We start from the raw sequence: 17,295 nt of genomic DNA, 5'->3' as shown, positions 1-17,295 counted from the left end.
CCATGGAGGCCTGGTCTCCGTAATAAGAGTCTTCCTCTGGAAAGCGAGCGCTCCAGATGCACAGGCAGGTTGGAGTTCCTTGTATTTCTGACGGGACGCTGCTTCGTCCACTCAGGAGTGCGGAAAGCACAGGGACTAGATTGAAATTATATCAGAAATTTAAACTGTCTAACTGCTGTGATATACCCGTGGGGTTTTTTTTTCTTTTATATATTTTTCTATTTTTTATTGTTATAAAACTGATTAATAATAGTAATAGCAGGTAGGATACAGGAAAAAATGAACTGTTTATTGGGAATTTTACTTAATGTCATCTGTTGTGGACTATAGATGAACAAAGGGAAAAAGGGAATTATGTCTCTAAAGATGTTATGAACGAGGCAATGGCTGGATACCTTTGAAGTGTATGGCTCTCTTTTTTTGTTTTGTTTTATATAACTCTTTTAAAAACTAATAAACCTTGCCCACCAACAATGGGCAAGCAGGAAAAAGAAAAGAAAAGAAAGCATACCAGGAAAGGGCAGAGTGTTTTTTTAAAACACTGTTGCATGTCCCATGGGAAGCCCACAATGCCGAATGCACGACACAGACATGAATACAAATGAAGCTGCCGTCCACTGAATCAGGCCCTCAGTCCATCAAGGTCACGATTGTCTACTCAGACTGGCAGCCGCTCTCCGGGGTCTCAGGCGGAGGTCTTCCCCATCACCTCCTGCCTGGTCCTTTTAACTGGGGATGCCAGGGACTGAACCTGGGACCTTCTGCAGGCCAAGCAGAGGCTCTGCCACTGAGCCAGGGTTTCAGGTCAAGGTCTTTCCCATCACCTCCTGCCTGGTCCTTTTAACTGGGGATGCCAGGGACTGAACCTGGGACCTTCTGCAGGCCAAGCAGAGGCTCTGCCACTGAGCCAGGGTTTCAGGTCAAGGTCTTTCCCATCACCTCCTGCCTGGTCCTTTTAACTGGGGATGCCAGGGACTGAACCTGGGACCTTCTGCAGGCCAAGCAGAGGCTCTGCCACTGAGCCAGGGTTTCAGGTCAAGGTCTTTCCCATCACCTCCTGCCTGGTCCTTTTAACTGGGGATGCCAGGGACTGAACCTGGGACCTTCTGCAGGCCAAGCAGAGGCTCTGCCACTGAGCCAGGGTTTCAGGTCAAGGTCTTTCCCATCACCTCCTGCCTGGTCCTTTTAACTGGGGATGCCAGGGACTGAACCTGGGACCTTCTGCAGGCCAAGCAGAGGCTCTGCCACTGAGCCAGGGTTTCAGGTCAAGGTCTTTCCCATCACCTCCTGCATGGTCCTTTTAACTGGAGAACCTGGGGTTGAGCCTGGGACCTCTTGGCTTAGCCACGTCCACAGCTGCAAAAACGTTCTCACCCACCAATACCCCCAAGTCACGGGACTCACCGTTGGGGGGCTCTGACTAGGATCGCAGTGTGTCAAGAGCTCGTACAAGGTCACCCCAAAGGACCAGACGTCGGAGGCGTAGTAAAACTTGCACTCCTTCAGGCACTCCATGGCATACCTGCGGCACAAAGGGAAGAGGGACAAAGAGCGGCTGAGTACAAGTTCGAAGGGTGGGACTTGCCTTTCTGCATGGGAGAAAAGGAGCCCTGCTAGATCAGACCCGCGGTCCATTTAGTCCAGCATCCCCGTCTCACACAGCGGCCAGTTTGAGCAACTGCTATCATCTGCTCCTGTTACTAGAGGAGGGAAAGTTAGATCTGAGTCCAGAAGCACCTTAGAGACTGTGGCATCCTCGCTTATTGGGGAGACGCTTTTACCTTTAAAACACTCTCTGTGTACCTAAACTTGGTAGTTTTCTGCTGCCAACAGGAATTAAAAATTCCAAATCTCTCTCTTTTGGTAAAATGACCCAGGGTCTGGGCACTTCAGAGGACTATGTGGCCCTGAGGAAAGACTATTCTGATTTCTGGGATAAGTTTAAACAAATAATGATTTCTTTATTAAAGAAAAGAATAGGTTTCTGGGTATTTTGAACTGTTGCTGATGAAAGGAACTTGTAAATATAACTGGCAAAGCTTGGTGTCACAAGCAGTCTCTCAAACTCCCAAAACTCCACTTTGACAGGCATAGACAGTATAATCTCTCTCTCCCTCTCATCTATATAGCCACACAGCCTGTGGCATCCTTGCGTATTGCGGGGACTGTTTTACCTTTAAACATTCTCTGTGTACATAAAACCTGGTAGATTTCTGCTGCCACCAGGAATTAAATTCCAAATCTCTTTCTTTTGGTGGAATGACCTAGGATGTGGGCATTTCAGAGGACTATGTGGCCCTGAGGAAGGACTACTCTGATTTCTGGGTTAAGTTTAAACAAAAATTGATTTATTTAATAAAGAACAAAATAGGTTTCTGGTTATTTTGAACAGCTGCTGAAGAAAAGGACTTGTAAATACAACTGGCAAAGCTTGGTGCTACAAACAGTCTCTCAAACGCCAAACGCCACTCTGACAGGCTTATACATTCAGTATAATCTCTCTCTAACTCTCATCTATATAGATATGTATCGCCACATAGGCTAGTCTCTTTGTTTTATTCACACAGAATGGAATCAACTCTCTTAGTCACACAGACTAAACTGTTGGTCTTATTCACTCAGAAATAGAGTCCAAATCCTATAATCACACAGACTATGTTCACTCTTCAAACTTCACACACTGAATCCTTCATAATTTTGTTTTTAATTTATTAAGATTTATACCCCACCCTCCCCGCAGAGTGGGCTCTCTCAGAGTCACTCAGAGTAATTCTCAGAGTCACACAGACTCTCTTCAAAACTCTTCCATACTTGTGTCTCTCATATCACCGAATCTCCTCATAGACACAGAAACAGATTCCTCTCAGGACACCCCTCCTCCCACACTCTCAGTCAGCAGCCAATCAAATCACACTTAGTCACCCTCTATCACTCTTCTCATATTACTGCACTCAAACTAAACATTTAAAGGAACACTCACACACCAAAACATGGAATCGTTACAGAGACCAACAAGATTTCCGGGGCAGGAGTTTTCGAGAATCAAAGCTCCATCGGATATGAGCCAGGATGGATAGAAAGACTCGGAGGTCTCCACTCTGACTTGTATCTGACGAAGGGAGATTGGACTCTCAGAAGCTCCTCCCCTGAAAATACTGCTGCTCTCCAAGGTGCTCCCGGACTCAAACCTCACTCTTCTGCCCCAGACCAGCACGGCTACCCTCTGAATCCGTCTTCAGAGAAGAGGGGGAACGCCAGTTATGCTGCTCCCCCTCGGTGTTAGACGTCGAGCGAACGGGCAGAACCGTTCCAGAGCAGAGAGGCCTTAGCGCGGCTGGAGACCTCGATTCTGGCTTGAACTGGAGGACGCTGCCGTATTCAGAAAACGCCTCTCTCGCTTGTCTCCTCCTCAAGGCCAGAACCCGTACAGAATGAGCAAAAACCCAACGGCATTTCCTGCACTGGGGAGCAAAGTCCCCTTTCAGCGCCACGGTGCCGTGAGCAGAAATTCTACCTCCCCTCAAAAACCTCCCCGAGTCCAAGTCTATGGGCCCCAGGAGGAGGTGCCCCCATCCTCCACCGTTTCCAATGGAGGGGGGAAACGCCTTGTGAGCAGACAGCAGAAATTCCTCAGCAGCCTGTCAAAATGTTTTGCGCCAGCGCCCCCTAGTGCAGCTTGGAGGGAACTATGCTGGGGACGGCTTTGAGTTCACAACCAGCCTATGGAGGAACGGCACCGCAGTCGCACCTGGATGGCCCAGGCGAGCCCGATCTCATCAGGTCTGAGAAGCTAAGCAGGGTCGGCCCTGGTTGGTATTTGGATGGGGGACCACCAAGGAAGTCCTGGGTTGCTACGCAGAGGCAGGCAGTGGGAGACCACCTCTGGACATCACTTGCCTTGACCTCGATGGCCCAGGCTATCCTGATCTTGTCAGATCTTGGAAGCTAAGCAGGGTCAGCCCTACTTAGTCCTTGGAGGAGAGACCACCCAGGAAGTCCAGGGTTGCTAGGCAGAGGCAGGCAAGGGCACACCACCTCTGTTCATCTCTTGCCTTGACCTCGATGGCCCAGGCTAGCCTGATCTCGTCAGATCTGAGAAGCTAACTAGGATCAGCCCTGGTCAGTACTCGGATGGGAGCCCACGAAGGAAGCCCAGGGTTGCTATGCAGAGGCACGCCATGCCAAACCACCTCTGGACATCTCTTGCCTTGACCTGGATGGCCCAGGCTGGACTGATCTCATCAGATCTCAGAAGCTAAGCAGGGTCGGCCCTGGTTGGTATTTGGATGGGAGTCCACCAAGGAAGTTCTGGGTTGCTACGCAGAGGCAGGCAAGTGGAAAACCACCTCTGCCTAGCTCTTGCCTTGACCTGGATGGCCCAGGCTAGCCCGATCACATCAGATCTTGGAAGCTAAGCAGGGTCGGCCCTGGATAGTACTCGGATGGGAGCCCATGAAGGAAGTCCAGGGTTGCTACGCAGAGGCAGGCAATGGCAAACCACCTCTGAACATCTCTTGCCTTGACCTGGATGGCCCCGGCTGGCCCAATCTCGTCAGATCTCAGAAGCTAAGCAGGGTCGGCTCTGATTGGTACCTGGATGGGAGCCCACCAAGGAAGCCCAGGGTTGCGACGCAGAGGCAGGCAACGGCAAACCATCTTTGTTTGTCTCTTGCCTTGAAGACCCCACGGGACTGCCACCAGTCAGCTGTGAGCTTGACAGCCCTTTCCAGCACCCGCCCCTCAGGTGCCGAGATGTCCTTGCGACTGCTGACCTACCAGAAGACCGGGCTGTCTCCGTCTTCGCACACCCGGTAGTACTCGTGCCCTTCTGGGATGGCTTTGGCCAGGCCAAAGTCTCCGATCTTGACCACGTTCTCGTTCTCGAGGAGCACGTTCCGGGCCGCTAGGTCCCGGTGGATGTAGCGGAGGGAGTGGAGGTACGCCATCCCCTGCCAAGAGCAAAACACAGGGTTAGCAGCACCCGGCTTCCTCAGTGGAGAAGACCCAGGCGTTTCTTATATTGAGGCTTCTTTGTTGAAATCCATTTGTCCCTATGTCATCTATACCTCAACGGTACAAGGAGATCATAGCGATATTCTAATGTTACTAATTACCCTGATATTGAGTTCGTGTTCGTTTCAATGTTATATTTTATTTAGAAGTGTATGTATGTCATGCTTTTATTTTATCTGTTTGTTAAGTAGCAGCCTAGAATTCTTTGGTTATTGTCCAAAATTGTTCTACCAATGTTTTATTGCTGAATTTAACCGTTCTTCAAATTGCTGTTACAATGTTAAAAGCTATAAATAAATAAAGTATTTAAAATTCAAAGAAAGAAAAAAGAAGGCCCAAAATCATAGCGATATTCTAATTTTACTAATTATCCTGACATAGAGTTCATGTTCGTTTCAATGTTATATTTTATTTAGAAGTGTATGTATGTCATAGTTATGCTTTTATTTTATCTGTTTGTTAAGTAGCAGCCTAGAACTCTTTGGTGATTGTCCAAAATTGTTCTACCAATGTTTTATTGCTGAATTTAACCGTTCTTCAAACTGCTGTTACAATGTTAAAAGCTGTAAATAAACAAAGTATTTAAAATTCAAAGAAAGAAAAAAGAAGGCCCAAAATCATAGCGATATTCTAATTTTACTAATTACCCTGTCGTGGAGTTCGTGTTCGTTTCAACGTTATATTTTATTTAGAAGTGTATCTCATAGTTATGCTTTTATTTTATCTGTTTGTTAAATAACAGCCTAGAATTCTTTGATTACTGTCCAAAATTGTTCTACCAATGTTTTGTTGCTGAATTTAACCGTTCTTCAAACTGCTGTTCATATTTAAAATTCAAAAAGAGAAAAAAAGGAGGCCCAAACGGCCAGCCGCTGAGGGGTCAGAGAGGTTCAGCCACCCTGACTCTCAGCCTCCAGTTGAAAGGACACGTTGCCCCTCTCAGAACAGGAGAGGAGGGAAACCAGCACACCCCCACCCCCACCCCCACGATAAGTTCACACCGTTCCCACTCCCAGGAAATGAAAACCTTTCGGTGCACGGATTGGGCACCCGAAGGCATCTGAGGCTTACCTCACAGATCTGCTGGGCAAAGAGGAGAATGTGGGCCAGGCTGACGTGGTGCTTCGGAAGGTAATCCCGGAGGCTCCCCAGGGGGACATACTCCATGATGAGCTGCACCACCTTTTCCCCTGGAAATGGGAGAGATTTAAATTTGTACCTGAGACTCTTCTGCCTGACCTTCCCGCTTCTCCAAAAGGGACCTAGAGCACCTCAGAGAGAGGGAGAAAGAGGGGGAGGCAGAGAGGGGGGTGGAGCCAGAAAGGGAGGTGGAGGCAGAGAGAAAGGTGGAGGCAGAGAGGGAGGCAGAGCCGGAAAGGGAGACGGAACCAGAAAGGGAAGCAGAAAGGGAGGCAGAGGTAGAGAGGGAGGCAGAGGTAGAGAAGGAGGCAGAGCCGGAAAGGGAGACGGAACCAGAAAGGGAAGCAGAAAGGGAGGCAGAGGTAGAGAGGGAGACGGAGCCAGAAAGGGAAGCGGAAAGGGAGGCAGAGGAAGAGAGGGAGACGGAGCCAGAAAGGGAAACGGAAAGGGAGGCAGAGGTAGAGAGGGAGGCAGAGCCGGAAAGGGAGGAAGAGCCAGAAAAGGAAGTGGAAAGGGAGGCAGAGGTAGAGAGGGAGGCAGAGCCAGAAAGGGAGACAGAGCCAGAAAGGGAAGCAGAAAGGGAGGCAGAGGAAGACAGGGAGATGGAGCCAGAAAGGGAAGTGGAAAGGGAGGCAGAGGTAGAGAGGGAGGCAGAGCCGGAAAGGGAGCCAGAGCCAGAAAGGGATGCGGAAAGGGAGGCAGAGGTAGAGAGGGAGGGAGAGCTGGAAAGGGAGACGGAGCCAGAAAGATACGGGGAGGCAGAAAGTGAGGCAGAGGAAGAGAGGGAGGCGGAGCCAGAGAGATAGGTGGAAGCAGAGAAGGAGGCAGAGGTGGACACAGAGCCAGAAAAGCCTCAGATATTTTCTCTGATCATCCTCGGTGGGCAGAACGTGGGGCAGAAGGCTTGCAACAAAGAAGAGATCGGCCATGTCTCCCTCCCCCATCAGCACCAAGGGTGGAGTGCCCGTACCTTGCTCGCTGCAGCAGCCCTTGTATTTGACAATGTTTTCGTGGTAGAGCGTCTTCAGGATCTCAATCTCCTTCTTCCAGCTGGCCAAGAGCTGCAGGCTGCAGCCTGACTTCAAGGACTTCACGGCCACCATCTCGCCCGTGCCGTCGTTGGTGGGATCGTAGCAGTACAGGCTCACCTTGCCGAAGTGACCCTAGCGAAGCGAGCAAGGAAACCAAAGTCAGGGATTGGATGCTGCAGAAGGCAGACCTCTACCTGCATCCAGTGTTCCCTCTAAGCCGAGTTAGTGTGAGCTAGCTCACAGTCTTTTAGCCTCCGGCTCACACCTTTTTGTCTTAGCTCAGGAAGGAGGGCTCCAGGGCAAACTAATTTATGTAGTAGCCAAATCGCTCGCTCACAACTCTAATGCCAGGAGCTCGCAAAGTAGGATTTTTGCTCACAAGACTCCACAGCTTAGAGGGAGGATTGCCTGCATCTGTTTGGGAACTGTCACATTATGGTCTCAAAAAATGTGGGACTTTTTAATTATGGAAAACTTACAGCCCAATTGAAACAAGACAATTCCTAGGAAGACTGGAGACACCCTTCTATCACCCTTCTATTGGATGAAAGTAATCACCCTACATTTTTGCATTTACCTGACGTGATCTAAATCTAAAAATTTGATTGTTAAGCCTTACGTTACAATGGGGGTTTTAACGTTCACTTACATACATATACATATGTATATGTGTGTGTGTGTGTGTATATATACATATGCCATGATCTTAGTTTTTTCGATGTTGAGCTTCAAGTCCACTTTTGCGCTCTCCTCTTTTACTCTGAGCAAGAGGCTCTTTAGGTGCCATTAGAGTGGTATCGTCGGCATATCTGAGGTTGTTGATCTTTTCCCCAGCAATCTTAATTCCCGCTTGTGATTCATCCAGGCCAGCATTTCGCTTAGTGCTTTGTGACCTACTGGGCATTAAAGTTGGGAGCGAGCGATTCGGCTGCTGCATAAATTCGTTCGTTCTGGAGCCCCATCCTTCCTGGGCTAAGACACAAATGGGTGAGCCGGAGGCCAAAAAAATCTGTGAGCTGGCTCACGCTGACTCAGCTTAGAGGGAGCACGGCAGGTGACCTGCCTTTACTGTCTTCAATAAACCTGATCCTTTTGGAGGAACGTTGCTGAGGCTGACTGCTGTGGGAGTCTGACACTCAGCTTGGAGGGAACAACGGTGCCCACCGATGCACTAGTGTCACTGACAAAACAGGGGAAGCCAAAAGCGCTTTTACCTCTCCCAGATCTCGGATCTTCTTCAAGTACCGCTTCTGAAAGACGGTCGGGTCGGACACGGGGCAGACGGGGCCGACAGCGGTGATGTCAAGGAGATCTGGAAGACAAGAGAAAGAGCCGAGAGGCAGCGGATTATCCAGCATGTTGGTCTCTAAGGCGTAGCCGGCCTCAAATAGAGCTTTTCTACTGCAGACCAGAGTTGGAAGGGTCCTCTAGTCCAGACCCCTGCACTCTGCAGGAGCAGAGCCGAAAGAGAGCCCGAAAACACACCCGAAAGATGGCCGTTCGGCCTCCGCTTGAGAACGTCCAGCGGACGAGCCTCCACCACCTCCCGAGGCAGTCTGTTCCACTCCTCAACCACTCTGAAAGTTAGGACGTTTAGCCTGATATTTAGCCGGTATCGACTCCCTTGTCATTTCCACCTGTTAGTCTTGCAATCCGGAGCGAAAGGGAATGGATCCGCTCCATCTTCTACACGACAGCCCTTCCAATATTTGGAGACTGCAATCCTGTCCCCTCTAAGCCTTCTCTTTCCCAGGCTAAACAGACCCGACTCTTTCATTATTGCGGCTCCCTAACCAAAGGCCTGATGGAAGAGCTCCGTCTTGCAGGCCCTGCGGAACTGTAAAATATAATTCAGTTCAGCTCTAATTATTTCCGATAAGGAAAAAATTAGAACTGAACTGTGGTACAAGTGCTTTATTTATTGAAAACATTTATCTGTTATACCCTTTGCATGTAAATGTTTGTATGAACACGCTTGGTAAACAATATAATTGACTATACGACGCTACGCCGAGTAATCATATCACGGCTGTGTTTCAGTTGTTCTTAACGGCTTTCCCTGCGATCTCTCGTACATTTATGGCCCTTACTGTTTGGCTGCAGCTGGGTGAGGTCCCGCAAGATGGTTCGGAAGGACGGCCGCTCCTCGGGAGCGTAGTTGAGGCACTGGCTGATCAAGGTGGCGAGCTCTTTGAAAGACGGCTCCGGGAGACGGTGCTTCTTCTCGTAGAAACGCTCTTTCTGCAGGGAGAAGGAGGCAGGGTCAGTTACAGCATTGGACTACGAATGGAGAATCTTCACAGAAGCCCTTTGGTGCTATACTTAGGACTGATAAAAAGAAACGCTTTAACAAGAGACACAAATAAAAAGGAGGAGGAGGAGGAGGAGGAGGAGAAGAAGAAGAAATTGGATTTAAACCCCGCCCTTCACTGAGACTCTCAGAGCGGCTTACACAATCCTTCCCCTCCCCACAACAGATACCCTGTGAGCAGTGTTCCCTCTAAGCTGAGTTAGTGTGAGCTAGCTTTGTTTTGTAGCCTCTGGCTCACACGTTTTTATCTTAGCTCAGGAAGGGATGGCTCTAGAGCAAACTAATTCATGCAGTAGCCAGTTCGTTGGCTCACAACTTTAATGCCAGTAGCTCACAAAGTAGAATTTCTGCTCACGAGACTCCACAGCTTAGAGGGAGCATTGCCTGTGAGGTAGGCGGGGCTGAGAGAGCTCTTTCCAGAACTGTCCTTGAGAGGACAGTTCTAACAGAACTATGGCTTGCCCAAGGTCATTCAGCAGCTGCAAGTGGAGGAGTGGGGAATCAAACCCGGTTCTCCCAGATTAGAGTCCGCGCACTTAACCACTACCCCAAACAGGTATCCATTAAGAAGAGGAGATTGGATTTATACCCCGCCCTTCACTACCCAAAGGTGTCTCAGAGCGGCTCACAAACTCCTTTCCCCTCCCCTCCCCACAACAGACACCCTGTGAGGTAAAAGAAGAAGAGATTGGATTTATACCCTACCCTTCACTACCCAAAGGAGTCTCAGGGCGGCTTACAAACTTCTTTCCCTTCCCCTCCCCACAACAGACACCCTGTGAGGTAAAAGAAGAAGAAGAAATTGGATTTATACCCCGCCCTTCACTACCCAAAGGCGTCTCAGAGTGGCTTACAAACTCCTTTCCCCTCCCCTCCCCACAACAGACACCCTGTGAGGTAAAAGAAGAAGAGATTGGATTTATACCCCGCCCTTCACTACCCAAAGGCATCTCAGAGCGGTTTACAAACTCCTTTCCCTTCCCCTCCCCACAACACCCTGTGAGGCAGGTGGGGCTGAGAGAGCTCTTGACAGAACTACGGCTTGCCCAAGGTCATCCAGCCAGGTGCAAGTGGACGAGTGGGGAATCAAACCCGGTTCTCCCAGATTAGAGTCCGCGCGCTTAACCACTACACCACACTGACTCTAAGCACTGAGCACTAAGCACTGAGGCATCCCTTCCTGCCCTCCCTCTCGTGATCTGCCTAAGGTCACAGAATCAGTACGGCTATCAGATGGCCATCTAGCCTCTGCTTAAAAACCTTCCAAGGAGGAGAGCCCACCCACCGCCCGAGGAAGGCTGTTCCACTGAGGAACTGCTCTGTCAGGAAGTTCTTCCGAATGTTTAGCCGAAAACTCTTCTGATTCAGTTTCAACCCCTTGGTTCTGGCCCGACCTTCAGGGGCAACAGACAACAACTCCGCACCATCCTCTATAGGGCAGCCCTTCAAGTACTTGAAGATGGTGATCGTATCACCTCTCGGTCGCCTCCTCTCCAGGCTAAACATACCCAGCTCCTTCAGCCTTTCTTCCAAGGGTCATCTAGTCCAACTCCCTGCACAATGCAGGAAGTTCACAACTACCTTCCCCCCTATTCCGGCAGTGACCCCTGCTCCATGCCCAGAGGAAGGCAAAAAACCTCCAGGATCCCTGGGACCAGTGTTCCCTCTAAGCTGAGTTGGTGTGAGCCAGCTCACAGTTCTTTAGCCTCCGGCTCACACATTTTTGCCTTAGCTCAGGAAGGACGTCTGCAGAGCAAACCGATTTCTGCATCAGCCAAATCGCTCGCTCGCTCACAACTTTTAATGCCTGTAGCTGACAAAATTGAATTTTTGTTCGCAAGGCTCCACAGCTTAGAGGGGGCCTTGCTGGGCCAATCTGGCCTGGAGGAAAATTCCTTCCTGGCCCCAAAGTGGCAATCGGCATTAAACCTAGGTGTGTAAGAAAGTACCACGACAGCCGAGCACCGGCTCCTCCCATTCTTCCCTCCCGCTCACCATCTGCCTAAACGCTTCAAGGATCTCCCAAAACAGCACATGCGCCAGGGGAGAGCCTGGGCAGACAATACGGTCTTTTCCGCACTAGACCTTAAATTCTGGTTCAACCCTGTCCCCGAACTTACATTCTACACTACACGCAAGTTCACCCCTGTAATTATCTCAGGGTATTTTTACATTCTACACTACACGCAAGTTCACCCCTGTAATTATCTCAGGGTATTTTTACATTCTACACTACACGCAAGTTCACCCCTGTAATTATCTCAGGGTATTTTTACATTCTACACTACACGCAAGTTCACCCCTGTAATTATCTCAGGGTATTTTTACATTCTACACTACACGCAAGTTCACCCCTGTAATTATCTCAGGGTATTTTTACATTCTACACTACACGCAAGTTCACCCCTGTAATTATCTCAGGGTATTTTTACATTCTACACTACACGCAAGTTCACCCCTGTAATTATCTCAGGGTATTTTTACATTCTACACTACACGCAAGTTCACCCCTGTAATTATCTCAGGGTATTTTTACATTCTACACTACACGCAAGTTCACCCCTGTAATTATCTCAGGGTATTTTTACATTCTACACTACACGCAAGTTCACCCCTGTAATTATCTCAGGGTATTTTTACATTCTACACTACACGCAAGTTCACCCCTGTAATTATCTCAGGGTATTTTTACATTCTACACTACACGCAAGTTCACCCCTGTAATTATCTCAGGGTATTTTTACATTCTACACTACACGCAAGTTCACCCCTGTAATTATCTCAGGGTATTTTTACATTCTACACTACACGCAAGTTCACCCCTGTAATTATCTCAGGGTATTTTTACATTCTACACTACACGCAAGTTCACCCCTGTAATTATCTCAGGGTATTTTTACATTCTACACTACACGCAAGTTCACCCCTGTAATTATCTCAGGGTATTTTTACATTCTACACTACACGCAAGTTCACCCCTGTAATTATCTCAGGGTATTTTTACATTCTACACTACACGCAAGTTCACCCCTGTAATTATCTCAGGGTATTTTTACATTCTACACTACACGCAAGTTCACCCCTGTAATTATCTCAGGGTATTTTTACATTCTACACTACACGCAAGTTCACCCCTGTAATTATCTCAGGGTATTTTTACATTCTACACTACACGCAAGTTCACCCCTGTAATTATCTCAGGGTATTTTTACATTCTACACTACACGCAAGTTCACCCCTGTAACTATCTCGGGGTATTTTTACATTCGACACTACACGCGAGTTCACCCCGTAATTATCTCGGGGTATTTTTTGCTTCCACATTTCGTTGAGGTCATCCCGGTTTCATCCCACACTTGACCCGGGATAAACGGATGCTGTTGTAACCAGGGATAAGTGCAAGGTATTAGTGTCGCGACTTGAACTCTGATAAAACTACGGATGAGATCCAAGTGCGGAAAGGACCTTAGTTTCCAAGACCTAGCTCAGGCCATCTAAGTATGAACTGAGACAAACCGAGATGGTTTGCCGTTGCCTTACCAGGGATAAGTGCAAGGTATTAGTGTCGTGACTTGAACTCTGATAAAACTACGGAACCAAGTGCGGAAAGGACCTAGCTCAGGCCATCTAAGTATGAACTAAGACAAAAGGTCATCCAAGGCAAGGCAAGAGACAAACAAAGGTGGTTTGCCATTGCCTGCCTCTGCGTAGCAACCCTGGACTTCCTTGATGGCCCCCATCCAAGCCCTAACCAGGACCGACACTACTTCGCTTCCAAGATCAGGCCTGGGCCAACCCAAGTTAGGTCCTTTCCACACTAGACCTTAAATCCTGGTTCAACCCTGTCCCCGAACTTACATTCTACACTACACGCAAGTTCACCCCTGTTAATTATCTCGGGGAATTTTTTGTTTCCACGTTAGGTTGAGGTCACCCCGGTTTCATCCCACACTTGTCCTGGGATAAACGGATGCTGTTATGATCAGGGATAAGTCCAAGGTGTTGCGGTCACAAGCTGAACTCTGATCAAACCAGGGACGAGATCCAAGTGCGGAAAGGACCTACCTCAGAGGGCGTGCGTTCTTTCAGGGGCACGTCCGCATCGAAGCAGATCTCCAGCAGCGTGGTCCCAAAGCTCCATTTGTCGGCCATGGTGCTGAGGCTGCTGATGTCTCTGACGCACTCAGGGGCGATCCATGGAATCCTGTCGACTCGCTCTTGGCGAGGGGGGAGAAAGAAACCAGAATGAACGACGGGCAAGCTAAAGCAAACAGCAGTGTTCGCTTAACATGCGTGAAGTGGGCCCATGCAAGACTTAGCGATGGCTAAGCAGGTGTCCCTCCCAAAACAAAGTGGAAACTCTGTTCGCGGTGACTGTGAGGTTTTTAGATTTTTGCACCAAAAGGCACACGTCCGCGAGGAGGTCTGGACAGTCCCCTGCTTAGGTTCACGATTCGGGATACGGTGCACAGATCCGGACATTGTATCTCCAAAAGGACACTGCAGAGCTGGGAAAAGTACAGACGAGGGCGACCAAGATGATGAGGAGGTTCGAGCACATCCCCTTTCGGGAAAGGCTAAAGAGCCTGAGACTTTTCCATTTAGGAAAGAGACCTTTTTAGGGAACTTTATAGAGGTTTATAAGATTAAGCATGGGATGGAGAGAGCTGACAAAGAGAACTTTTTCTTCCTCTCCCTTTCCGTCACAACAAGAAGAAGCAACAATGACACACACAGTTGTCAACAATGGCCACAGAACAGCATCAAATGAACGCTTCCACTATAGTAACATACACTCAATGAGAGACTTATGAGCCAGCCTCCATATCAGAGCATAAGAGAAGGCATGTTGGATCAGGCCAATGGCCCCTCCAGTCCAACACTCTGTGTCACACAGCGGCCAAAACCCAGGGGCCATCAGGAGGTCCACCAGTGGGGCCAGGACACTAGAAGCCTTCCCACTGTGCCCCCCCCCCCAAGAACCAAGAAGACAGAGCATCACTGCCCCATACATAAGAACATCAGAGAAGCCATGTTGGATCAGGCCAGTGGCCCATCCAGTCCAACACTCTGTGTCACACAGTGGCCAAAAATACCATCAGGAGGTCCACCAGTGGGGCCAGAATTCCAGAAGCCCTTCCACTGTTGTCCCCCCAAGCACCAAGAAGACAGCGCATCACTGCCCCAGACATAAGAACGTAAGAGAAGCCAATGTTGGATCAGGCCAATGGCCCATCCAGTCCAACACTCTGTGTCACACAGTGGCCAAAAATATCATCAGGAGGTCCACCAGTGGGGCCAGAATTCCAGAAGCCCCCCCTCTGTTGTCCCCCCAAACACCAAGAAGACAGAGCATCACTGCCCCAGACATAAGAACGTAAGAGAAGCCAATGTTGGATCAGGCCAATGGCCCATCCAGTCCAACACTCTGTGTCAAACAGTGGCCAAAACCCAGGGGCCATCAGGAGGTCCACCAGCGGGGCCAGAACTCCAGAAGCCCTCCCACTGTGCCCCCCCGAAGCACCACGAAGGCAGAGCATCCCTTGCCCCAGACAGAGTGTTCCCTCTATACCTTGTGGCTAAGAGCCACTGAGGGACCTCGGCTCTGTATGTTTATCCAGTTCCCTCTTGACACTGCCTGTGCCTGTAGCTGCCACCACTTCCCGTGGCAGTGGATTCAGAAGAGAGGGCATACCTTCTCGGGAGAGAACGCTGAAGCTGACTCCGGGGTCGCTGAGCTTAATGAAAGGCTTCAAGCCGTCTTCTAGGCCCTTCCTGGCCAACAGGATGTTCTTGGCACAGACGTTACCGTGCACCAGGTTTTTGTCTTCCTGTGTCAACAGAGAAAAGCGTCTTTGTGAAAGATCTCAGAGTCTCTGACGCCGGCACAGACCGAGCCAGTTCAAGGGCCCCCTCCAAAAGAAACCGTTCCCTTCAGTAGTGGGAATTGGGAGGAGGGAAGCACGTTCGTCCTCGGTCTCCAACTCGGAGAACGTTCCGTTCCGTGTCAGTTTCCCCACAGAGAAGGGGTCCCCATTCTTTCTGAGCCTGAAGGCACCTTTGGAATTCTACAAGATAAATATGGACAGATGCGACGCAATCGGGAAATAAGTATAAAGGCAACAGTGGTGAGAGTCTGACCCACAAATCAAGCCGTCACCAAGATTTGCAAAGAAAAAGCTTCCGATGTATTATGGTCTAAAGTACTACAACATCAGTAATAGATCATAAGAAAATCCTCGTGCAAAGGTACAACAACGCATCTCCAAATGGACTAAACGCAGAAATTGACCTTTCATGTTTTCTGTAAACTACTTTGTCTTTTGTAAACGATGTGATTTTTTCTGTAAACAACTATGGGATGTTTCTTTAAGTGTACTGCCTCTTATCACCTGTCAGCAATTTGCAAGGTCCCATTAATTACGCTTTGCTAGGAATCACTAGAGGGAGACGCCCGGGATCCATTTAGAAGCTTAGCAGCATATTCAAACCTGAACATTTATTGAGATCAGCGTCCTATTCTAATGTTGTGTTCTTTATGACTCGTTGTCAAGCACTTCATGAATACAGAGCGCTTTTGTACTACTCTGAGCTGCAGTGGCTCAAGTGGTTAAGACGCTGAACTGCAGGCTGTGGAAGGTCAGGAGTTCAGCAGTTCGAGACCCGGGTGCCGAATGATGGAGTGAGCTCCCATCTCTAGTTCCAGCTCCTGCCAACCTAGCAGTTCGAAAGCAAGAAATTGCAAGTAGATAAATAGGTACCACTTCGGTGGGAAGGGAACAGCGTTCCGTGCGCCTTGGTGTTTAGTCATGCCAGCCACATGACCACGGAAACGTCTTCGGACAGCGCTGGCTCTTCGGCTTGGAAACGGAGATGAGCACCGCAACCCTAGAGTCGGATTCGACTGGCTTTCGAGCAAGGGAACCGTTACCGTTACCTTAATATTTCCTGAGGAAGATCGTTATTGAAACGTTGTTATATAAACCGGAGACAACGTTGATTTTGTACCTCTGCACAAGGATTTTCTTATGATTTATTAATGATGTTGTAGTGCTTTAGATTATAATACATCGGAAGCTTTTTCTTTGCAAGTCTTGGTGACGGCTTGATTTGTGGGTCAGACTCTCACCACTGTTGCCTTTATACCTTTGGAATTCTGACACAGCGTGGTGGGCGCAGCCACAAAATGGCTGCCACAGGAAGCAAACCCAGCCATAGAATCATAGAGTTGGAAGGGGCCATAGAGGTCATCTAGTCCAACCCCCTGCACAATGCGGGACCAGCCTAAAGCATTTCTGACAAATACTCGTCCAGCCTCTTTTTGAAAGGTGCCAGTGAAGGGGAGCTCACCACCTCCTTAGGCAGCTGATTCCACCTCTGAGCCACTCTGACCGTGAAAAAGTGTTTCCTAATATCCAGCTGCTTCCTTTTTGCATGTAATTTAAACCCGTTGCTTCGGGTCCTGTCCTCTGCTGCCAACTGGAACAGCTGCTTGCCCTCCTCCAAATGACGGCCTTTCAAAGATTTAAAGAGAGCAATCCTGTCCCCCCTCAATCTCCTCTTCTCCAGACTAAACATTCCCAAGGCCCTTAGCCTTTCCTCGTAGGGCTCAGCCTCCAGACCCCTGATCATCCTCGTCACTCTCTTCTGCACCCGCTCGGTTTTGCCCACACGTGAAATGGCTGCCACAGATCAGCTTCAGTCACACTGTGAAGATCGTTTGAGCTGCGGTCAATTTGTAAGAAATTATTGTTGCGTTGTAATATCAGGAGCCGTTCTATAATACCATTTGATCGACCA

The 17,295-nt window shown here is 49.0% G+C and overlaps 1 protein-coding gene across 1 annotated transcript in view; it reads right to left on the bottom strand.

The window, feature by feature from the left end:
- TYK2 (tyrosine kinase 2) overlaps positions 1-17,295 on the bottom strand; it is a 112,151-nt gene that overhangs the window by 3,423 nt on the left and 91,433 nt on the right. The window contains exons 15-22 of the mRNA XM_015407598.1: positions 15,191-15,326; positions 13,561-13,712; positions 9,275-9,425; positions 8,399-8,496; positions 7,124-7,316; positions 6,085-6,203; positions 4,777-4,949; positions 1,405-1,522 (exon numbers count right to left, since the gene is read on the bottom strand). Coding sequence (XP_015263084.1) covers positions 1,405-1,522; positions 4,777-4,949; positions 6,085-6,203; positions 7,124-7,316; positions 8,399-8,496; positions 9,275-9,425; positions 13,561-13,712; positions 15,191-15,326 — 1,140 coding nt within the window. The remainder of the gene's footprint in view (positions 1-1,404; positions 1,523-4,776; positions 4,950-6,084; positions 6,204-7,123; positions 7,317-8,398; positions 8,497-9,274; positions 9,426-13,560; positions 13,713-15,190; positions 15,327-17,295) is intronic.

The sequence above is a fragment of the Gekko japonicus genome, unplaced genomic scaffold (assembly GCF_001447785.1).
Source record: "Gekko japonicus isolate JY-2015 unplaced genomic scaffold, Gekko_japonicus_V1.1 scaffold3344, whole genome shotgun sequence".
Taxonomy (NCBI): domain Eukaryota; kingdom Metazoa; phylum Chordata; class Lepidosauria; order Squamata; family Gekkonidae; genus Gekko; species Gekko japonicus.
This window is presented reverse-complemented; position numbering and strand designations above follow the sequence as displayed.